Source organism: Lacerta agilis, chromosome 6 (genome assembly GCF_009819535.1).
Source record: "Lacerta agilis isolate rLacAgi1 chromosome 6, rLacAgi1.pri, whole genome shotgun sequence".
Classification (NCBI taxonomy): Eukaryota; Metazoa; Chordata; class Lepidosauria; order Squamata; family Lacertidae; genus Lacerta; species Lacerta agilis.
Window position 1 is genome coordinate 32935762 of NC_046317.1, and position 24396 is coordinate 32960157.

The 24396-nt window shown below is 38.8% G+C and overlaps 1 protein-coding gene across 13 annotated transcripts in view; it reads right to left on the bottom strand.

Annotated features, from left to right (window-relative positions):
- LRRC7 (leucine rich repeat containing 7) overlaps nucleotides 1–24396 on the bottom strand; it is a 163312-nt gene that overhangs the window by 38829 nt on the left and 100087 nt on the right. For 9 of the 13 annotated variants that reach the window (XM_033151828.1, XM_033151831.1, XM_033151826.1 and 6 more), the window contains 9 exons: nucleotides 24246–24320; nucleotides 21711–21855; nucleotides 20427–20499; nucleotides 13330–13459; nucleotides 10657–10772; nucleotides 8303–8372; nucleotides 6753–6852; nucleotides 5156–5280; nucleotides 1130–1180 (listed from right to left, as the gene is read on the bottom strand). In XM_033151828.1, coding sequence (XP_033007719.1) covers nucleotides 1130–1180; nucleotides 5156–5280; nucleotides 6753–6852; nucleotides 8303–8372; nucleotides 10657–10772; nucleotides 13330–13459; nucleotides 20427–20499; nucleotides 21711–21855; nucleotides 24246–24320 — 885 coding nt within the window. Of the gene's footprint in view, nucleotides 1–1070; nucleotides 1181–5155; nucleotides 5281–6752; nucleotides 6853–8302; nucleotides 8373–10656; nucleotides 10773–13329; nucleotides 13460–20426; nucleotides 20500–21710; nucleotides 21856–24245; nucleotides 24321–24396 lie in introns of those variants that run through there. The other 4 variants (XM_033151838.1, XM_033151829.1, XM_033151836.1 and 1 more) reach the window with 3 other exon arrangements.

A 24396-nucleotide genomic window follows, 5' to 3' on the forward strand; every position in this document is an offset into this window, starting at 1 on the left:
CAAGGCTATACAAAACAGAAAACACAGAGACAGTGAATTTAGGCATTTGAGACAATGTTAACATAAAACTGTGCCTTTGAAATGCTAAAGCCTATGTCATTTACAACATGGTGAATGCAGAATAAAATCCATTGGTGACTGAATGTAATTTCCTTCTCACTTGACTAGAACTGTATAATGCAATAATACTTGGACTGAAATTATACCTTGATGTTCCGACAGCTAAATATCACTTTAATGGCTCAGGTAAAATCTAGAACTTCACTTGCATATGGGAAGTCATTCTGGATTTATAAAACAACATTGTGAAAGCTTATTTGAAAAGACTGAGCAATCCAAAAAAGATTAGATGTTCCTAAATCCCTCTGAAATCAATAGGACTCGAGTACACTTCGATTTTAATGGATTGCATTCAATAAAAATTGAGGGGCCCCCACACCGCATTTAATGGATGTGTATTTGTACAAAAGTGTGATATAATTTTTACTACAAAGGAAAAAATTGCATGTAAAGCCAAGGTTCAAATGCAGACACAAGTTAATAGGCAACCATTCAAAAAGCTTGACTGATGTGAAGAGAACAAACTATGGTAGCAACTTGCACTGAGCGTTGAAATATAATAAAGTATGCATTACAGACAAGCACATCCAAACATGGATCTCAATAGCAAATATGAAATATTATGTTACAAGGAAATGTACAGCTCCAGTAAGAAAACTAACTAAGTGATGTGTGGAATAAAGTACTGCTATTGTTCTAATTGCCTACAGTTGAAAGAATGTAATTGCTGCTGGTCTAACTTAATCACTTGCCTTTCTACCTGACCTGGGCCATGGTATATGTAAGATTTACACATAACCTTAACAATAATTGGGATGTAAATCAAATACTACATGCACTGCAAAGGTTGCTAAGAATACAGTGTAACTAATTAACTATGTAAGGAAATTTGAGTAAAGTTAATTTATCTTAGGTAAATATTAACTTTCACTATTAAACATACTCGCAGATGTGCTAGATAGAATTAGGGTGAAGAAAATCCCATAGTTGATATTAAAAATGATAATTACCAATGAAGTCTAGACTCCCTTTCTATTCATGGTCTTTTATGTTTCACATTTAAAGTTACCTCAGAAGTAGCATGCCGCTGGGGATAAAAACCTTCCAAAGTGCAATATTCCTGGATAGAAGAATTTCTTTTTTAATTTCTACTGTCAAATTCATTTCAGCAAACAATGATACACTTGACCAAAAGCAAATTTCACAAGACTCATCAGAATAAAGTTATTATGAATATTAAGAACTATTACCAAATGTAAAATTTTAAATAACATAAAATTACAAACCAAATCCTATGAAACTTAGATGAATATGCAATCAACCAATCACAGGGCACACATTTCATTGAGAACTATGCCCTTAATATTAAGGATTAGTTCACCACTCTGGAAATGTCTTCATATCAGCCAAACGGACAGGTGCCTGCAGTTGATACTGCAATGCACAGATAGCTATGATGTCAAATAAATTTTGTATGCGCTTTAAACACTGTGAGTCCCAGTATTACTTGCATGTTTACTGGATAAACATATGAGAATCATCTCCAAACACCCAGGTATTGAACTGATCTGTAACCATTTGATTATGTTTTAAGATAGAATAAATATAATTAATATAAGCAGAATAATGTAACAGAAACATTTAACATGATTTCCTTTAAATGTGTTTAGTACTGTAAAGGTCTAGCACCAGTGTGACTTTTAAAAATCTATTTAATAAATTAAAATTGGCTTTACACTGATATTATTGACAGTACTCCTGTGGATTTTCATCTTTATTTTTTAGGGAAAGTGGGTATTGTATATGCACCTGTATGTACATATGTACATTTGTTTGTGTGTGTCTGTGTGTGCGTGTGTGTGTGTGTGTGTGTGTGTGTGAGAGAGAGAGAGAGAGAGAGAGAGAGAGAAAGAAAGAAAGAAAGAAAGAAAGAAAGAAAGAAAGAAAGAAAGAAAGAAAGAAAGAAAGAAAGAGGGGAGCCCAGATCCTGCCCACAGCCACCACTTTCAGGCCCACTTATTACTGCTACGCATCCCCTGACCATTGCTACAAGCCACTCTTGAGTGCAAAAGGTATTCTACCCCTGACACAGGTGAATAGATCACTTTTCTAGTTTGTGAATTAACAAAAAATGATAAAATTAATTTTTACCACCATTCAGAAACACGCTTATCTTTAGCTTATGAATAAAAAAACTGTGATGAGCTGAACATAAGTTCACCTGTCTAGCATGACATCAAAAGTTTTGAAACCCAGTTTATCTTATTTTTAAGCAAAAGGATACCTGGTGAAATTCCCCACTGCATTTACCTGGACCCTTGACACAAAAGCCCCTTGAGAAGGTCAAGAGCCCTCCTGCACTGTGAGTTGCAGGAGACTACAGTAGAAGCGAGGAAAACACACCAAATCAGGCAGAGGAATCTTGCATGCTGTTGGTACAAGATTCTTCTGCCTGATTTTGTGTGAATTCTCCCTACTACTATAGCCCCACATGATACAGACCACACTGCTCAGGACCTTCTAGAGAAACATTGTGAAGGAGTACAGGGCTGCAGGAAAGAGCCACTGTGTGAGCTGTTTTTTGCTCACACAGCATTAGATAGAACCATATTTTTATATACAGGTTTCTTTTTTTTTTAATTGTTTACTAAAATGAAAACGGAAGCTGAAATGAACAAAGCTATTAAAATGCATTATTTACTGACATTTATACAGATGTCATTTAATTGTATAGTCTCATTGATTAGTTCAAACCTTTCAGTCATAAAGGCAACATTACAGGAAATGACTGTGTTTTGATTTTTAATTATATAACATTAGAAGTATAGGAAATGTTGATTGTCATGTGAAGATATATGGGAAGTGAAATATCACAGGCTATGGCTTAACATGGAACTACTTAGCTTCTTCACTGCTTTAAAACATCTTTTGCCATTCTCCTGTACAAAAATGTACTCTTAGTACCCTCATAAGTGTGTGTGTCCTAGAGAGCTACCAATACAGTTTTCGTGTTGCTTTCTATTTGCTATAATTTTTTTTATGTATTTTACTTTTTAAAGGAATATCCACAAAGAGTCAGATACAATGGATTAATATCCCACTGCGTCCATACATACGTTGCTCATTTTTGCGACAGTATGCTTTTTGATCCAGCAGAAGCTCATGTTAGTGGAAAGTGGCAAAGGCGATTTTAGCTCATTCCCTTCTCTGTGCAGCTCCCCCAAATTTGTTTCAACAGGAAATAGTTTGGAACAGTTAAGTAAGTAGCATAGGGGACTGCAGAAGAAAGGGGGAGTCTATGGAAAACACCTCTTTCCCTTTGGCTCACAGACACCTCCACTGGATCAAAGAACCTTCTTTCAGCAGAGGGATGCCGCTGGATACAACCCAATCTTACTTTTCATTTTAATAAAGTGTTTTTTTGTTTGTTTGAGGATTATATGAAGAGTAAAGCAGTTTCCCCCCCTCTCAGATATCTGTAGGTTAAAAAAGGGAAATAGAATAAGATCTCAAGAAAGACAGGTCTGATTTTTCTTTATTCCTGGCAACTAACATCAATTTCAAGTCTTGTTCCAATTCCAAACACAAATGATTTGACTGATAGATGTGACTCTTGACCTTGGTTAATCTCATTTTAAAATAAAACATATTTGCCCCTAAACAGCGAGGCAATGCTTTTACAAAACACCTGCTGGAAGTACTTGGTTTTGACACATATCAGGGACACTTGCTGGCTAGAATATAATCATCATGTCAAGGCCAGCCCCCATTCTGAATGTGGAGCCGATTGGGCATATTTTTAATATAAAAATCAGGAAAAAAATTCTGTATTATAGAATATTGTGCAAAATGCATGCTATATGGGCTGTCTTTGTGGGCTGGAAACCTAATTAATACCTCTAGTGAACACTGAAGATACTATTGAAAAGGTAGAGCTGAATCCCCACTAAGTGGTCTTCATGTTTGTTATATTATGGGCTTATGAATCCTTTGATTGGTTTTGAAAGAACAAATGCATATGAGCACTGAGACTGCAAAGTTTTTGTTTGTGCAGGAGACAGAAATTCAAGGGGAAAAATCTCTTGTACTAAAGTGACAATTTCAGCTGTCACTGAAATGTAATATTCAAGGTGTTGAAATTTTGGTAGCTGTGGAATGATTACTTGGGGCTAAATATAGCAATCTGATGAGCAATAGATCAGCCATTTTTGTGTCTTATAAAGTCTTTTGTGCCTTGTTTAAACTTCTGAAAGAAGATATTTATGTCAGGACTTGTTAATTAACTTGACTCCTACAATATTTTTCCCCTGTGCAACTGCCATTTCACATTACGCTTGACTTTTATAAAGGAATCTAACCTATTTCCCTCTCTCAATTTTATACAGAACAGAAATATCTGCTTAAAAGGGTGTTTGTTTCATCTGACGTGACAGTTCTGAGTTAGCCAATTAGAAACGGTCTTTGTGAACCTAAGCCATCAGTTTCTATTGCTCACACATTGTTATCCTTTTGGTAATTCTGTCTCATAAACAGCACAGCAATACGCACTTCTATCAGTTTCATTTCTGTTCTGCAAAACAAGATTTGCAGTGAGGCAATATCTAATTCTTACTCTCTCTATATATTTATAAAAGTGCCAATCCCTTTAGTTCTAAATGTCACATGCTTTAAGGGGACATTATGGCAAATATCAAGAGAAGTAAGGACATCAAGAAAATATCGTATCGGCAGGTTGACTTTTAAAGGCAAGAGCAAACTTCTGGACTGCGCTTATGTGAGGCAGGCCATCAAAGAGGATTTTCTAATTGCCAGCTGTGGAATATGAGATTTTGACAGTGCATCTGGAAATTTCATGTACCCTAGCCAGCAACTGAAGGTCCAATCATGGTAGTAGGAAACAGTCAAATTCCTAAAGAGATTTGCAGTGCAATCCATTGCAGGTTAAAGTAAACACCACTGAGTTCAATGGGACTTACTTTCAGATAGGTGAGTATAGGATTACAGCCTTACTCACGTCTAGATTGGTTAAACTCCACACACTTAACAACCATCTACTTATTTACTACAAAAAACCAAGGATGATAATCCTAGTTACCTTAACTTTTCCTGCATTTTCCTCCTCTTCCTTTTTTTCTTCAAATTCAAAGGCAACAGTCATACGTTGCTGTCTTTGCTCCTCCCATAGAGTAGGATTAAAACTATCACTGTCAGACTGGAAATCTAATTAGAGTAGAAATTAACGTCATAATCAAAATATACCTAGTAATAAACTTTACCCACAATATCCACTTAAACAACCAAATAACTCTGAACTGGAAATATTGCGCTGTGCAAATCTTAAATTATTTATTTTAAATAAATAACATCTGTGGGTGCAAATAGTTAAAAGCATGCAGGCCTCAAGTTAGCCCAGTCTGAGGATGCTTGGGGTTGTGGGCTAAGGTCACTCTTGATTTTTGTCCATGCAAACATACATCCTTTCCCAGCTACCAACTTGCCTAAAGTTTAGCAAATTCATTTGATATGAAGTTCTGGCAATCCAGAGCCATTTTCTGACTTCTAACCACCATGGTTTACAGCAGAAATGAAACTTTCATTGATTACCAATAATTATTGGCCTTTTCTTTACCATTCTTTACCATTTTTATTGGCCTTTTCTTTACCATTCTTTACCTCTGCACCTCCTCCTCCCTTGGAGAGACCTCAGGAGAAATGCTAGAGGAGGAGGAGTCCGTCGACAGAAGTGGCTGGGATTCCCTGTAACTTAGAGAGATTTCCTCTCGCAAAGGGCTGCTCTCCCAGTCCTCCTCCCAAGGAGGACCTCTTTCCCTGCCCTCCTCATGAGCAGAACCTCCTCCCAGCCTTTCCTCTCGAGTAGTCCTCCTGTCCCCTCCTTATCGGGAGGAGGACCTCTCTCCCCTCGCTCCTCACAAGGAATACCTCTGCCCCAGCTCTCCTCCCGAGTAGGACCTCCCCTCACCCTCTCCTTGCGAGGAGCCGGGCAATCCCTGACAGGGGTACTCTCACTTTCCTACTCATATTGAAATACTGCCCCTCAATGAGGCCAAACATAGATTCACAAAATGTTTAGGGGTATGCATCCCCCTGCATCCCCCCAGAAAAAAAGCACTGCAACTAACTATAGAATAATTGTTTAGAATTGTCAGGGAACTGTCCCCGGCTCAGCGCAGGGTGGTGGAAGGGCTCTTGGGATGCTACAGAGACCTCCGGCCCCACCTGACCAGCAGCACCTCCTCTTACAATGGAGGAAGCAGCAATGTCTCCAGTGAGGAGGGGCAGGCAGCTTCGGGTCTTGAGAGCAGAGGCTCTGGGGATGCTGGAGAGACCCTGCACTCCCCTCACTCAGCGGGTGAGGAGGGAGACATGCCATTTCCAGCGCCCCAAGGGAACAGAGGGGTGAAACACAAGGAGGGGAGGCAGAGATTTGGGATACCAAAACTCTTATGTTGGGGTCGCAGCCGGAAGGGTCCACTCCTGGATTCTGCGAGTGACTGATACAGACATGAACTTGTAACTCTGCACTGTAAATAGCATGCACAATAAACCTGTTAAAAGACAGTTTGGAGTCTTGCCTGGTTACTTGCAAGCAACCACCCCACGGACCTTACAAGAATACTTAAGTCAACATTAATTATTTACTGAATAGCTTTCCTTTATATATATATAAGTACCTTCATCACCACGAGGTTGCTGAGGAAACATGTAGTTGGTCAGCACTCTTTGCTTTGTTTCTGGATGTGCCTCAGTTTGAAGAGGGATAAGGGCCTTAGACTGCAAATTCAAAGCAAACAACATTACAATAACTCGAAAATGATGGCATCTAAAATTATCATGCACACTAATAAATAGTGCCCCATTACAATGAGCGTTGTAATTAACATTTTTGATCAAAACAATAATAACTACATAATTTCTAGGTATTAAATTACATTGTAATGATTAGGAAATAGCAACTCCAACCAATAGATGGTGCTGTGCTGTTTTCTTATTACTTAGACCAGGGGTCAGCAACCTTTTTCAGCCGTGGGCCGGTCCACCATCCCTCAGACCATGTAGCGGGCCAGACTATATTTTTTTGGGGGGGAGGGGGGAAATGAACGAATTCCTATGCCCCACAAAAAACCCAGAGATGCATTTTAAATAAAAGCACACATTCTACTCATGTAAAAACACAGATTCCCGGACCATCCGCGGGCCGGATTGAGAAGGTGATTGGGCGGCATCCGGCCCACGGGCCTTAGGTTGCCTACCCCTGACTTATAGACACTGTTCTATATGCTACCACCCTTTTGTCCTAAAAAAAGAAATTGCTGTATCCTTAAAACTAAGAGTACATTCTAGAAGCCTGTATATTGATTATCTGTTTTACATTTACATAAACATTGTCCTTCCTGTAACATCTCTACAATGCCACAGTTCTATTATAGATAGAAGACTCCATCCTCCTTTTATATGACAAGGATGGAGAACTGGATCCAGCCAGTGGGGCAGAACCTTACTTTCCCCAAACTTCTATGGGCCAAGTCTGACAGGTGGACAGGGCTGGCAACCACTGAAACACCTGGTGTCAGAATGAAATCAAACTCTGCAGGGAAAAGCATAGTACTTTGCAAGCCTTGATACTCTACTGATGTTTGCCGCTTACAACATATAGGGCTTTGTTGCCCCGGTGATCAGCTGAGAGTCACTGCCTGCAAAATCCCTTTTGGCCCAGGCGTATCTTTAACTGCCAAATACCCCACACTGTATGTGATGGAAGGTGGGTATGGCTAGACCAAAAATTGGGCCTGTGGGTCAGAGGTTCCCCACCACTGACAGATGGGCTTACACACCCTCCCTTGTGAAACACTCATCACATTGTACAGAAGGAAACTACTACAAAAAGGTTGTCATTTGAACTAGCAAATTCTTCCCTCTCAACACCTCATGCTTCCCCACGCACTCTGCCTAACAGTAGGGCTAGCCCTGCTTGGTACTTCAAAATATTTGGGGGTTCACTGGGAGATCTGCTGATATGGATGAACATGAAGGAAGCAGAACTTGAGATGCTATGAACAATTTTGCATTATACTCATAATTTTTATTTCCTCCCGCCAGAAAGCATCATCTGGTTTAACAGGTTAAACACTTTTAAGTTCACCATAAATATTTTACAAATACAGCTGAGCTTGCTGCCTTGTTATTTAGCTGTTATAATGAGAACAGACATTAAAATCTGTACCTGGTTGTCTGAAAGCCACAAAGCTGCAAGTTCTTTAAGTTTTGTAAAAGTGATAGGTAAATTTTTCAATCTGTAAAAATAACAAAATTGGGACAACTTGAGTATTTACTTAAACATTGTCAAGATATTTATGTAGCATTTTAACAGTCAGATGACAGCAATTTCAACTTTGGTCATCCTCTTGCATTGCTTTTAAAAGACATATTTATGGAAATACTTGGTTCTTTCTTAAAGAATATTTTCCCAGTTAAAAATGTTTACACAACTTCCTAAATACTCAGAGAATATTGTCTTACACTTACACACACACACACACACACACACACACACACACACACACAGCTAGTTTCTCAGAGCAGCTATTATTTGCTTATCTATGTAGGCACCTAACTTTATTTTTAAATTTTTATCTGACTTTTTTCAAATTGAAAGTATAACATTAAACAGAAAACAGATTTTACAACACATTCATGTAGGATTCTTACAAAAACAATACTAAAGATCATAGAGACAATAGCAAAGTATCTAATCTATTGTTATATGTTAAGTTTTTAGGTAAGGCAGTATTCCAAACCCAAGAACACCACTGCTGCAAGGAAACTTTGCAAATGTTTTCCAGCTGCTAAATGTCTCACTTTTGACTGCTACCAGAATAAAATCCTTATGAATCACTTTCATGCTAGCATGCATTGACAAAAGAATTAATAAAGGTATGTGCTTTTTTTTTTAAAGGAATAGCTTTCATTGTTATGCTGGATATGCGCTCAAACATGAGGGCAAACTTAGCAGTCTCCTATGAAAGTGCCCTCTCACCACAGGGCAAACATCTTTAAATCCGTGACACAGGGATTAACGCTTTCCCCTTGTGTCCATCAGAAGTCTCATTCTGACATCCTCCCTAGCCTCTTCTCTAACAACATGCAGAAATAGGGCAGTTTGGAACCTTCTGTCCTTTATATCTGCTCCACCAGAAACGCTTTATACTTCAAAGCTCTGCTTCCACTTTCTCCAGTTGTGGTGCACATTGTCCTGACACACCAGCTTCTTGGAAACTGTATTTCTACCATAACCCTTGTGCTGGGATGTCAGTAGAGAACAGGCACCATGAAATATTCTTAACTGGGTCCCTCTTTATGTATCTACTCATGCAGTTGCATAGCTTCCTGTTAACCATGCACTACAGCAGACTCCAAGAAACAGAAAGACGGTCGCTTTATTAAGCGGACAATAAACAGGACTAGTTCTGAGTCCAGGTAACATAGAACTGAACAGGTGGAGTGCTAAAAACACACACAAACATACCATAAATCCTACTCACTGAATCACAGGAGGAGCAATGGTTGCAGCCAGTTACCTTTTAACCCTTTACATTCCATATAACACAGGCCCCATCCAAGTACCAAAATGTTTGATTTCAAGACCCTGTAACCCTATTAGGGCACTACATTTACAAACACGGTTCATGCTAAATGAAAATTAAATCACAATATCAGTATGCTGATTCTGTGAAATTATTTCCACTTTTGTGTTTTAAATGACTGCATGTGAAAAAAACAAGTGTTATATATAAAACTCTAATTAGTTCCAACAAGAAGAAAAGGGATGTTTAAATTAGTTGAAGTTGAATTTTTTTTTGCTACCCTTTTCAGTTGAATGAATCATAGGATTTCGGCTTCAATTACTGCAGTCTCCAGAAAATGTCAGTTGTTGACATATTATTCATAAAATGACCTGAAATATTTAAGCAAAAAAATGAGACTATCTGCAACATTTATCAAATGTTTGCATTCTTCTTTATGAATTAAATGTAATTCTCATTCCAAGGAGAAGGTCATCCTGTTCTGCAAGTTGGACTCCAGAGGTTTGTAGAACCTCCACTGGGAGGAACCCAGTTTTAGCTTTGCCTTCCTCCTTTGATGAAGTAGCCTCTTGTGGCTTTCTAAACCATAAACGTTTTTGACGTTTCTCTTTTCTCTCTACGCTACATGGTTTAGAGCAACTGTGTCCTTGTTCCTTCTCCTTTTCAATTATATCCATTAATTTGTAAATCTGTGGAAGGTGTTGTGCTATTTAATAAACTTTGTGCAGCACCTAAAAAACTTTATGCCAACAATAATGTAATTGCTGTTGTTCAACTAATGAAAAATATGGCATTTACAAAAGAGAAATGCTTCCTTGAGAAAAGCTGTCTGAATCCCATGAAACAAATTAACGTATCTGCACATATGTTGTTCTGTCAGCTGATAATCCGGCAATGCTTTAAGAGAAAAATATTAGCATACATTTTGAACAGTTCTCAGTTGGTTCAAAAGAGCACTGATTATGCAAGAAATCTAAAATAATAAAAGCATTACCTGTTGTCACTCAAGTTTAAGACCCTGAGTTTCTGCATTTGTCCAATCTCATCAGGAAGAAATTCCAGTTTGTTAGAGCGCAGAGACATAACTGTTATATTTTTACAACTTCCAATCTGCAGGTGTCAAAAACAATGGTTAAGGCATGAGCTATGTCACCATAATTGCCATCTATATAGGTAGCTTAGTTACGTCTTTAAAATAACTTAATTATGTATGTTTTTTTTAACATGTTGTTTGGTGCTGATATTGATGCTGATCAATAAGGGAAAATCACCAAGCAGTATAAAAATTCCAGAAAATATTAATACTTTTTTCTTTGTCTGACCTCTAGCCTAATTAAGTCATCCTAAATGTTGTCTGTGACTGGACCTAACGATCAGGAGTAACTTTACCTTTTTAAACACATCCTAATTTGACCTATTTAGATCCTTTATGGAAGAAACTCCATGCTCCATGGTAGTCACATTATCATGCATTAGCAATGCATAAAGTATAGAGCCCTGCAGCAGACATGGAACCCTCTTTTACAAACCACATACCTTTGCATTCACTACCCATGAACAACTTAGATCCCAATTGTAGGCACACGTATATCCCACCCACCACTTATCCTCTAGATGCTACTCCCTCTATGTTATTTGAAAACTATTCCCTTAGGTTACCAAGCCTTTCTAAGTAACTGCTTCACAGAAATGTCTGTCAGGACAGAGATGTGGCACCTTAAGGCCCTCCCCTGACATCACCTAAGCTATGATGTAATGCAGTATAAGCCACTTGAAAACCACTCCAGCAAGTATGTCACAAGAGAAGCTACAGGCCACAAGGTACATGAGACAGTTTATTCCCATGCCAATATCACCCATTTTTCAAGATATGCAATGTGGATGTGAGCAGAAACTATGCTTGAGTCTTGTTTATTTTAGACATTTTCTGAAGTGATGTGATGTGGGAGAAGGCATACTACACAATTTCTCACAACACTAAAAGAATGTAAAAATGATCTATAGTGTTTAACAAATGTGTGGCTTGAACTCATGTCACTGCTTTGCAAATACCTTGAATGAGTATTCCTGCATCCAAGCTACAGAAACTGCTGTTGCTTTGATTGAGTGGTTCTTTATCACCATCATACCTTAGCTTTAACCAATAACCTGGCAAAGATTGTGACAAAGAACACTGGCCTTGGCTGCAAAACCCATACTTTTGACTGACAGGAGTTGGAATTATGCTTTTAGAAGCCAAGTTTGGTATTGTCAACTGCTCTGGATTATAACACAGGTTGAGAAATTGACTTCATCTCCCCCTAGGATGGAACGTTTTCACTTTGCAGCTTTCGCCCAGATTTGTTATCTGCATGGAGAGCCCCCTTTGGAACTATTTCTCTGTTCCTGCATACTTTGTCCACAACTTATACAGCACTAAGAGACAATTTATTCAAAGGGATAGAAGACAATTTGCAACAAACTGAGTGAAGGTGGTGTTTCAAATCTAGTGAAACTTAATTTATTTTATTTATTTATAAAATGTATTTCTATTCATATACAAGGTATAAATACTTAAACCAATGCAAAATCAAAACAAATAAATACAAAAACAATATTCAATCAATAATCAGAAAGCCAAAGAGGAACAGACTCATAAACATGCAAGAATCATTTGAATCCTAACCTAAGGGAAACAAGTTGCCACCAACTGGGAGTGGATGGGTGGATATGCCTTTTATTCTTTTAGAATGTACCCAACCCTTTATAACCAAATGAATCCCCAATACTGATAATCTCAAACTCTTGAGTGGAAAAAGCATATGCTCAACATATTGGCCGATGAGAAGTGCATTATGATTCCAAGTTGGAAACCTTTGACCCACTATATGGTTAAGTGAACACACACTTTAGAAACCAAAGACCCTTGCAAGCAAGGTAATTTCCAAATATGTCTAGGGTTGTTTTTTTTAACTCCAGTTTATAAATAAACTCAAACACTGAAAAGCTTGCCTTTAGAAGGTCTGTTCCCACACCATTACACCGTGTAAGGAAATCAACTGTGTATTCTAGTAGAACTAGTTACTAGATATCATCTTGCAGACAAGTTAATCAATTTTGGGGATTATGTCTAACAACCTCAGATGCACCAAATTGATAAAACCACTGCTGTTCAATTTCCAAGCTCTGTTAGGAAAGGCTTACATGAAGATGAAAAATTGTAACCATAGGGTCCCAGTCTACTTGGTTTGTCCTGTCTTCATACAACAGTTCTGAGAATGAAGATGGTGCACCAAGAATGACATCAGCCTGAAGCTCCTGAATGTGTTGGAAGCATCCTCAGTAAGAAAGAGTAGAAATGTGTACAGAAAGCATTGTGGCACAGGAGTGGCCAGCATATTGACTCCTCCTTGTGGGCACTGCTCCCAGAAGAAATAAATTGTTACCTAAAGGTTGTACTGGATTGTTAACTTCCAAATTGCCCTATTTTCAAAGTATGATGTAACATTTACAAGCTGATACAAAACTGTTAGAAATTAAAAATGTTTGAAATTCATCATTTTATGTGAATATTGCCCTTCTGCATTGAGACCAAACTCTGATTTGGTAATAGCGCCTTCAGTGTAAATTTATTCTGGATAAAGACAGGGAAATTTTCAATAATCGTTATTTCATAATATATCCTTACTTCTCTAGGCAGTTCAGGCAGGAAATTTTCATCTACAGCTAGTGTCCGCAGACTGTGCAAGTAGCCAATGGTGGGAGGTAGAGACTCTAGTTCATTACAGCTGCAGTCGAATTCCTCTAATAAAGATAAACTGAAACGTTAAGTACATTTGTTAGTCTATGTCACAAAGCCATCAATCATTGGGAGTTTTTTATATCTAAATCTTAACATTCCAGATCTGCAAACTATGCAAATAAGCATAAGACTTTCAAATGACAAAATATAAGTATCTTACACATTTTTGAGCTGCAGTACAAAATATGTATTTGAAGGACATAATGGAATTATATTTGGAAATGCTTTCTGGTTGAAGCAGAGGAATGGTCCATCTAGGGCACTACTGTCAACACTAACTAATAATAAAGTCACAGGAAGAGCATTTATGCAGTACTATATGGCAAACGGGGACGCGGGTGGCGCTGTGGTCTAAACCAGTGTTCCCCAACCTTGGGCCTCCAGCTGTTTTTGGCCTACAACTCCCATCATCCCTGGCTTTGCTAGCCCAGGGCTTGCTGATCAGAAGGTCAGCAGTTCAAATTCCAGCGACGGGGTGAGCTCCTGTTGCTCGGTCCCTGCTCCTGCCAACCTAGCAGTTTGAAAGCACGTAAAAGTGCAAGTAGATAAATAGGTACTGCTCCGGCAGGAAGGTAAACGGGATTTCTGTGCGCTGCTCTGGTTCCCCAGAAGTGACTTAGTCATGCTGGCCACATGACCTGGAAGCTGTCTGGGGACAAACGCCAGCTCCCTCGGCCTATAGAGTGAGATGAGCACCGCAACCCCAGAGTCATCCGCGACTGGACCTGACGGTAAGGGGTACCTTTACCTTTACTTTTATATGGCAAACATCCATGTATATTTTGCCACATGTATATGATTGGCAGTAAGTTCCTACAACATGTAATTATGGGAGGTGTGTGTATTGGTCTCCCATTTGCAAATGAAGCAAAATAGACATATGCAATTTTATCATGCATGAAACAGGCGCCATCAAGAGATATCTTAACCATGAATCTTTTAAGAAGAAATGCTAGCAACTGAGTCTTATACTGACAAGAAATGTGCTGTAATAAAATGCCAGAAACACTTTCCAGTATTACTTAAGTAATATATATTTTACAAGGGATTGTCTAGACCAATTTCAGTCTGTCTTCAGACCCAGTTTTGGTACTGAAATGACCTTGATTGCTCTGATTGACCTGAACTAGGAGAATGCAACCCTGCTAAGTCTCCTAGACTTATTGGTGGCTTTTGATTGCACTGACCACCGTTTCCTTCTGAATCAGTTCTGTAGCTGGATTCTGAGAGTTCTTCAAGGTACAGTGGAGCTGCCACTTACATGAGGGTTCAGTTCTAAAAGTCCACATGCAAAGGCAAAATTGTGTAAAGCCAGGATTCCCTGGAACCACTCTCAACTTGTCTGGAGCAGGCCTTGCCCCCTGCCTCACTTACTGCACAAGCCTTGGGATGCTCCCAGAGCCAGGTAAGCGAGACAGATGGATCAAAAAGTTCTTGCCACTGTGTAAAGCCAGGAACCCACCCACCCTTGATGCACCCACCCACCCCACCTGTCCAGAGTCGGATTTGCCCTCTGCCTCACTTACCATGCTCTTGGGACTTTGAAAGCATCTCACAGCGCTTCAAGCTCCTTCCCAAAACTCTTTCCATGGTGGGTTTTCCCAGCTCACCTTTTATTTACTTATTTATTGGCCAAGCACCTAAGGTTGCAATTGTGTCAGTAAAGTGAGCATAAGTTGAGGTGCACTGCGCTTGGAGTATTATTCCATAAATATGCTGATACCAATCACTGTCTTTACATATCATGAGTCAGGAGAGGTTGTACAGTTGTTGGACCCATGTCTGGAAACAGTAATGGGTTGGATGACAGCCAAAACTGAAGCTGAATCCTGACAAGATAGAGATCCTGTTAACAAGAGATTATTGTGTTCCAAGAACTGGATAGATGGCATATTCTGGAGGGAGCTGCACTCCTTCTGATGGAGTCTGGAGGTGTCCTTGGATTCATGTGTCTTGGAACACCTATTAGTAGCTGCAGTTTGCTTGCCAGCTACAGCCATTCTTGGATGGTGATAGCCTGGAAGCAGGCTCCTGCAGTCTGGTAACTTCCAAGTTACTCTAACATACTCTATGTGGGTCTCTGCCCTTGAAAATGGTTCAGAAGTTGTAGCAGGGGAAGACCACCATGGCAAGAGTATTGAGTGATTCAGCCAGTTTAGTTCATATAACACCAGTTCTGAAGAGTTTGTACAATCTGCCAATATGCTACTGTGCTTATTTCAATGTTACATTATTTTTAATGTTGACTTATAATGCTCTGGAAATTTTAGGGTTAAGTGACCTGAAGGAGCACCTCATCCTATATTATCCTGCCTGCTGGAGATGCTATACTCACTATTCCATCACCAAGTGGGATTCATACTCCTGTGACTTGTGAAGAGACCTGTGGAAAGTTGTGGAATGCCCTCCACCTTGAATTTAGGTCGGTGCCTACATTGGTTGGATTTCAGCACCAAGTTAAAACTTACCTCTTTATGCAGATTTTTAATGATGTGGGGTACTCAGCCACTGTTACAGTGGTACCTCTGGTTAAGTACTTAATTTGTTCCGGAGGTCCATTCTTAACCTGAAACTGTTCTTAACTTGAAGTACCACTTTAGCTAATGGGACCTCCCGCTGCCACTGTGCTGCCAGAGCAGAGTTTCTGTTCTTATCCTGAAGCAAAGTTCTTAACCTGAAGCGTTATTTCTCGGTTAGCCGAGTATGTAACCTGAAGCGTATGTAACTTGAGGTACCACTGTACTTGGAGAGAGCAGTTATAATATTTATGAATTGTAAACTGTTCTCAATTTTTATTGCTGTTTGTTTTTAATAATTGATGTGTCCCACCCTTGTGGTCACTTGATTTGATGCAGGGTAAGATAAACATGAAAATAAATAAATAAGTTTCCATAATCCTACAAAATAATTCTGCAATAATTCTGTGAATTTAACTGCTAAAACAGCCTGATAAGTGGCACTCTATATTGGAAGCTTGATTGAATTAAAAACAAACTGTTTCAATAAATCCTGAACTACCATAATGTTATGGTTATGTAGCAGGTATAATCCTGGCTACCAACTACCCAGGACAGGAGGGAAGGGGTACACACTGACTTCTCATTAACAGAAGTATTATATTTTACAAATGACCAAGATCAAAGCTTTCCCCCATAAATTGATTAGCAACAGTAAAATAGCAAGTGGCCAATACGGTCTTCAGTTATTTGCTTCGACATTCCTCAGACGAACAAATCTAAAAGCAGCTGCTCCACAACCCACAGCCCATCTGGTTCCCCACACATCCCACCTGCAACTAGCTACTAGACCACACTAGCCTGGAGGACTGAAGTGTGTCATCCTCTTGAGAACTGCACAGTGATTCATGAAGTGGGTTGGAAAGAGAACAGCTGAAAGCTTTGTTAGGCTTTTCATTATATGCTTGCGGCTGCCAAGCTGTAATTCAAGCCAGAGGAAGTGATCATTTCTAAAGGTAGCATTCAGACAAATTGGCCCAGATCCACTTTAGGTTTGCGCTGACAGAAGATGTAGACATAGGTGACTGTGCTTTAGTAGACCACCTGGCAAAATGATCATGCTGCACCTTCAGTGACGCTACAGCCAGACAAGAAATGTTATCATTTATTGCAATTCCCTTTCAGCTGCCACCAGTCCCTAGAATGGCAACACACTCTGGAACATTATGGAAGAGGGGAAATGTTGCGTTTCAAACATATCCACACTAATCAAATGCTGAATTCAATCCCTGGCACCTTCAGTTGAAGGATCTCAGGTAGCAGGACTGAGAAAGACCACTGTGAAAGCCATCAACAATCAGAGTACACAATACTGGGATAGATGGACCAATGGTATAACTCAGTATAAAACAACTTTATATGTGCTTCTGTGTAAATGAAGAAACATGTATTGCTTAGAGCAAAGGCATTCAGGATTGAAGCAAAGAGCTATCACAAAATCATTCATTACTTAAGCATTAAGGGAGCAATCTAATATCGTTTCTGTGGATGCAACAGCACTCGCTTTCTCCTTCACCTGCTGCACCTGCCCCTCTTGCACCGAGAACTGCAGGGCTAAAGGGGAGGAAAATCCTATTTGCACAGATGACTATGTCTCTCAAATATGAAAAATGTTATAAGGACTTAGGATGATGTAATAACCTCTCAATTGCAAAATGAGAATGAAACAAATTGGTCATTGTAAATTGACAGATTATGAGATGTAAATGATAATTACTATATTCATGCCAGCCAAGTTCATCAAGATTCTAAAATTATGTGGATCTCATCTGAAATATTCAGTATAAAGACAAAAATATACAAGCATCATTTCAAAATGCTAAGAAGCTTTAGGTCTAGTTAAGATACTTTGAAGATGAGCACATTTGCAAGGAAGGAAACACAGCATGTCCTACTAATGGTCAAGTGCAGTATATTTATTGACAAGTATCAATAAATATAGATAATAAAAGAGAGAGAAGGAAAAAAGCCTATTAGATCCCATTATACATGATTTCTGTAGCCTGGTTGCCACTTTCCTGTGGCTGGATCCCACGCTGCTGCAGTAACAGCTAACAGAGCAAAGCTTAAAAAAAATACCTTTAGGATTCAAATCCTAAAAAAACTGGTATGCAAATGTGTGGAAGACAGTTGTGGATGGTGGCACTCATGAGCTTGACTCATTGAGAGCTCCCCCCCCCCATTATTTAAATTGTCCCATCCTTCTGTGAATTTAAATAATCATTTCATAAAAGAGAAACCTTATGAAAAATTTCCAGTGCAGATTTAAATCAAACAACAACAAAAATCTTCAACCTGAATAGTTTTAACTTGCACATCACTGAAAAGCAAGGTTCTTTTTGCAAAACTCTCATCAGCTAAACAAATGATAAAAATTGAACAAAACGCTGTCTGCCAAAGCTATCATCTCAATAATGTAGTAATTTATGTATCTGTTTTTTTATTACCGCTCATTAAGTTCCTGCTAAGCATCTGGAAAATGCTACCAAAGCTATTATTTATAAATAAATATGATTCTACAAAACACTTATTGTTTTATACTTAGTTGTTAAAATTATTCTGTAACTCTACTTAGTAAGGGAAATTTAAAAGAATCTTGATAGTCTTTGAATTTTATATTATTTTTACACTTTCAATTTAAAAAAACGGATCCAACTTTATAATTTAGGAGCAGAGTTAAGGTTTAAGGGTGCTATAGTGATTCCTTCCCTATGCTGCAATGGAAATAGATCAAGAAAGTAACAGTTTATTTACCAGAACATGTAGCTGTTGTTATGCCCTTGTCTGTTTATTACTCACTACACAAGGCAATGAAGCTGTAAGGAGTAGGCTGTTAAGTTATCCCCCACATGTCCCACAAAAAGCAGGCATTGTATTTGGAAAGCATTTCAATTTTTTGTATAACAGAAAAGAACACTATGAATACACCACAGCTCAAGTTAAGCACTTGTAATTCCCATCGATCTTAACAGAAGAGATTTAAGCATGTGCTCAGTTCTTCAAACGAAATCAATGATACTTAAAGAAAAACAGGTTGCTTATCTTAAACTGTAGTTCCTTGAGTAGTCATTTGTGCAGGCACATATATGGAGTTCTGTACCTGTGCAAAGTCTGAAACCTTCTGATAAACATTTTGGCAGGAAATCTGCCAAAAGCACAAGTTCAAGGGGTGTAGTTCCTACATTCCCTCTCAGATACTAACGGATGGCAGCTATATAAGGAAACACTTGAGTGACGGCAGGTGTGAAAAGGGTGGGTTGTTTGAGTGAACATATGACCCATGAACTAAAGCTGCAGGCAAACAACCTGCTTTTCTTTGGGGTCTTTGTGCAGTTCCACACATGGTAGAATAGCAAGCTAATTTACCCCAAGGTGGGGAAAGTACTGACTAGTAATTGCTGAGCTCAACACAGCCCATCAAAAAGAGGTACCTCCCCAAGCCTAAATATACAAAGCATCATGCCTGACAAACAATGATGCCTGCAAAAGAAGCTGGAAATTCCTCTTTGAAAGGCTGTGGCTCTTATAAAAGTAGATGTGGACTCCCATTGGTACTGGGAGCTATGCCAGTCCATAGCAAAATTTATAGCTTACAGAAAACAACATGAGAGGCCATGAGTCAACACAAGTAGAGTCTTTCTAGAGCCCTCAGAACACATGGGAAAGAAAAGGATCATGTTGAAACACAGCTGTCCTATCAATGTAGAAGGCTAAGTCATGAAGGATGTGCAGGATGTGGAAAGATCATTCTGAGACGTTCAGATAAAACTCAGGCAAGATGATGATGATAATAATAATAATAATAATAATAATAATAATAATAATAATAATAATTTATTATTTATACCCCGCCCATCTTGCTGGGTCTCCCCGGCCACTCTGGGCAGCCTCCAACAAATACTAAAATACAATACAAAGTCACAAAACTTCCTGGTACTGTATAGGCTAAAAGCTATTTCCTCAGTGCCCCCGGCTTTTATGACTCACCAGCTGTGAGGGCACGTGTACAGCCAATGTCCTACCAGTTGGCAAGGCACACCCCCATTGGAGGCCACTGATTGGCCCATTTGAGATGCAGCAGCCAGAGGGAACTCAAGCCAGATGTCCAGGTTGCCAGAGGGAATTCCCCTAACGGCCACCTGGACATGTGCACTCTGTTCTCACTGCCTGGGGACGGCGGCCAAGCAAGAGAGGCCGCAACAGGCGCCCACCCAGGAAGGGTTAAGCGTCCATTTCCTCCTTAGATAGAAAATACACATTTGTCTTGAAAACAGCCTTATTGCTAAGTACATCAAATCAAAGTTGAAAACAGGGTAACTAATGCCCTGTAGGATGAATTTGACACTAAGGCTTCTAAGTACACTTATTGTGGAGTACAACGCCACTGAATCCGGTGGGATTTACTTCTAAGTAATAATGGATATAAGATATTGCAGATAGGATAATCTATAAACTTCCACCACTTACTTTCCAATGGCATTGGGGAGAATTGTGAGTTGATTGTCATCTACTTTTAGAGTTGTAAGCCTTTTCAAGAGCCCTGAAAGAGAGAGACAGAGATAGAAAGATGTGTTAGATATTGAAAACAGCATATTGAAAACAGCATATTTTCCCCTATAATTGTTTTTTTTTTTTTTTTACTGTGAAGTACACCCCTTTTTCAACTCTCAATACTAGCGGTCATAGTGCCTATTCTGAGGCCAGTTTCAGCAGAAGTAACAAAATTAATGGAATAATGAATAGTATTTTTGAAATAAAGGATTCCTGGTCAGTTCAAAAGAATCCTCTGGCTACACAGTTGTTTCAAACATATTTTCTCATGTAATCCCTAAATTTGCAAACATGGTATCTTCTAATTGCAAAAACCACAGGGTTGATCTACTCTTCGTAGACCTATTGCATCGGTAGCTAAGGCTCCATCAGCAACAAGGATTTTATTGGTGCCATGGAACCTTTTCTCCTCTCCTCCTCACAAAGCCCCCTAAATCTATTCTGAGGGTTCTAACCAGACTAGATTTGGTGATGGCGCAGGATAGGGGGGGGGGAATTTTTATTGTGCTAGCATGAATCCTTGCACTGGCTTTTCCTCGTGCAACAATTTAGTTGAATATGGACCACTGAAATTAATGTGCCCAAGTCAGCCATGTTCATTAATTTCAGTGGGTCTACTCTGAGTAGAACTAGCACTAGATACAAGTCATGCAGTAACAGTGGATTGCTATTTTGTATTTTTGCACATGAAGTTTCACACTTGTGCCTGAGGACTTGAATTTTGTGTAATGTGAGAAAAGTCATTCCAGAGTACTTCTTCATAGCAGGAAGCTAAATTACAGACACACCTCCCTAACACATGTATTATAGTAAAAATACACCTGTGGACAGATTCTAGCATTAAAAAATAAATGCACCTCATATTCAAAGATGAGTTTCTACACATAAAATTGTGATGCAAGGCAATGTGACCAGAACACTTTTCTGTATTATGAAGTAAAACTTCATAATTTTATACCTGTATTCTTCATATAATTCTTAACTCTTAACATAAAAACAGTATGTTATTTTAGAGATAAAGTTGTTAATGATAATTACAGGATAGTGAATGATAGGGGAGGCAGATAAATCTTAATCTTAATTCAGAAGAAACTGACCCTTGAATCCAAAGCAGCATTTATTTAATTTTCTTAACAACAATTTTCTTAGCAACAAGCTCTCACACATAACCACACATTTAGCCAACATTTCTTTCTTTACCTATAGAATCTGGCAGTTGTTGTAGCATGTTGGATGACAACAGTAGATCTTCCAGGGCTTCACATCCTGATATGTCCATATCTATACTTTCTATCCTATTTTTTGACATATCCAAGTACACCAGCTGCTTTAACCTTCCTATAGGCTTGATGACATCACATAAGAATAGGTTGTTGGTTAGATTCACATTTCGTAGCAAGCAGCAATGCTTAACAGCAATAATATTTAGAAATTAAAGTTAACAGAAAGGTAATGGTGATTTACAGAAGCAAAAGTGATCTGGTCTGATGTTTCATTGGTCAAGTAAGCTAAAAAAAAAACACCACTGTTCTAAACTTGTATCTAAAGATACTGCAACAATGACCACTACTTAAAGGGTGAGGGTATGGTTCTTCCCAATGACTCACACAAGATAAGATCCTAACAGAGCAATTTTTGGTATAAGTGCACCCACAGAGTCTGTGGCACAGATTGTTGCAAGGAATTGGAAGGCCTACACATACCTCCCATATTCCAATTCACCCTACTAACTTTGCTTAACCAACAAATCTGAGTTCAGAGCAGTGAGCTAACAAACCGAAAGGGATGTCTGGATAGGGATATGGAAGATACACACAGACCCATTATTTCTCATCCCCATTATTTCTCATCCCCATAACTTCCAGATTAGATTATTGCAATGTGCTCTGCATAGAGCTGCCCTTAAAGGCAACTTAGATACTTATCTTGCGTATTTCACAGACTTTAGGCAGCTCTCAAAATATCAGTGAAAATCATTAGTGCTATTTACAAAGACACATCTGAATAGTTCTTCTTAAATGTAAGAATATTTCAGTGTCTTTATGCTCTAAATAAGGATGTTGCACACGGATCCTTTACTGAATTGCACCATTCCTGTACATGATCATTTCATGAATTTCAGTTGTTGGACTGGAATTACCTGAGCACTACACACAGAAGGTCTAAGCGGTGTCGACTCTGACACTGCTAATCATCAAACAGATATGAATATGTGAAACAGAATCCAACACTTACTTTGGATATGTATAAATACATTTAAAGGGTTTGAAAAAGTTCTACAAGCACTAAATCACATTGCCAATTGAACTAGAGTGCTCTTATATTGAGCTGAAGTAGCAATGTTGTTACCCAGAGGCATTTTTGTAGCATATACTGTAGTATTTAAATTGAAATGGACTTTTATGTGCTATAGGCTAGGCAAAAGCTGTACAGAAAACACTACCCTCTGTTTAAGTCACAGCACAGAAATTTGCCTTAAGATGATTTACTCTGTGTGCTTGAACTAGAATTCTTATATTAAAAGTCTCTTAAAATCATTGAGTTGGATCCTAAGAACACTGATCAGAGTTCCAGTCACAGATTATAGCTTCCCTACTTCCCTCTTCCTGCTTCAGCTTACAAAAAAGGGGCCCCACCAGAACAGCACTGGATATGTTAGGGAGGGGCTGAAGCTCAAGGGGAGAATTGACATAAGCAGAAGTGCCTTTCTTCTGGGGTTAGGTGCTGCTGGATTCACACTATAGTGATTTATTTCATGCCAAACTCAATAAACTGACAGCTGAAGACAAGAAAAACTGTATTACAAAAGGAGGCAAAATAGAGATAAACCTTAAGTTCAGTGGGCAGGGCCCCCAGTTTGTGCGTGCGTGCGTGCTTTACTTAGGACCAGAGATCCAAGGGGGCTGCACATTCTCACTGCACTATTTCCTAGAACAACTTCTCCCTTTAGACACCATGATCCTGTGTTACCATATGAACGCAGAAGTTATCATATACTCATCTGGCTGTCATCCCCAAAACCACTCTAAATGTGTGTAATCTGCAACTAGCATGTCTATAAGCAGCATTCATCTCTTGTTGAGATGGTGTCTCACAAGCTGCTGGAGTGCATTCTCTTGTTCCACACAGAAGAATGATTAGAAATATTATTATATGGTATCTAAGTTATTTGCATCAGATCTAGTTGTTCAGAAATAGCAGCAATGAGAGTCAGATTAGCAGATGCTTTGTTAGCTAGACATCCTTCAGTAGTGAAATGCATGAGGCATGCTACAGAAATATTTTTTTAAAAAAATTGTTCATATATAAGCAGCAATAAGGCTCTCTGAGAGCCTTATGCTACTTAGATCAATTGAAAACCCATCACCTGTTAAAGAAACAACATCTTTCAAATATGTTTCAATATAACAGAAATCTATATGTAGATGAAATTTTGCAGAGTTGTCAGAACAAATCAATGTAAGTTTTTATTTACACATTACTATGCAACATTGGACAGTGTTCTCGAAGCGACTAGCATGAGTTTGGCCAAACTGCAGGAGGTAGTGGAGGATAGGGGTGCCTGGCATGCTCTGGTCCATGGGGTCATGAAGAGTCTGACACGACTGAACGACTGAACAACAACAATGCAATATTATGTTAGTATCCTTGTCCAAAAACATGTTCAGTGTTGCATCTCCCTATATTAACAAGAAATGAAATTAAACAACACATGAATGTATACAATATCCATACCCCAGGCAGTGTTTGAAGTGAATTATTGTCCATCCATAATTCCTTTAGATTTTGTACTTGTTCCAGAACCTCAGGCTGTAAAAAATATATATTTTATAAATATAACATTTATGCAAACCAAATGATATTTTAATTATTTCCAAGTGATTAC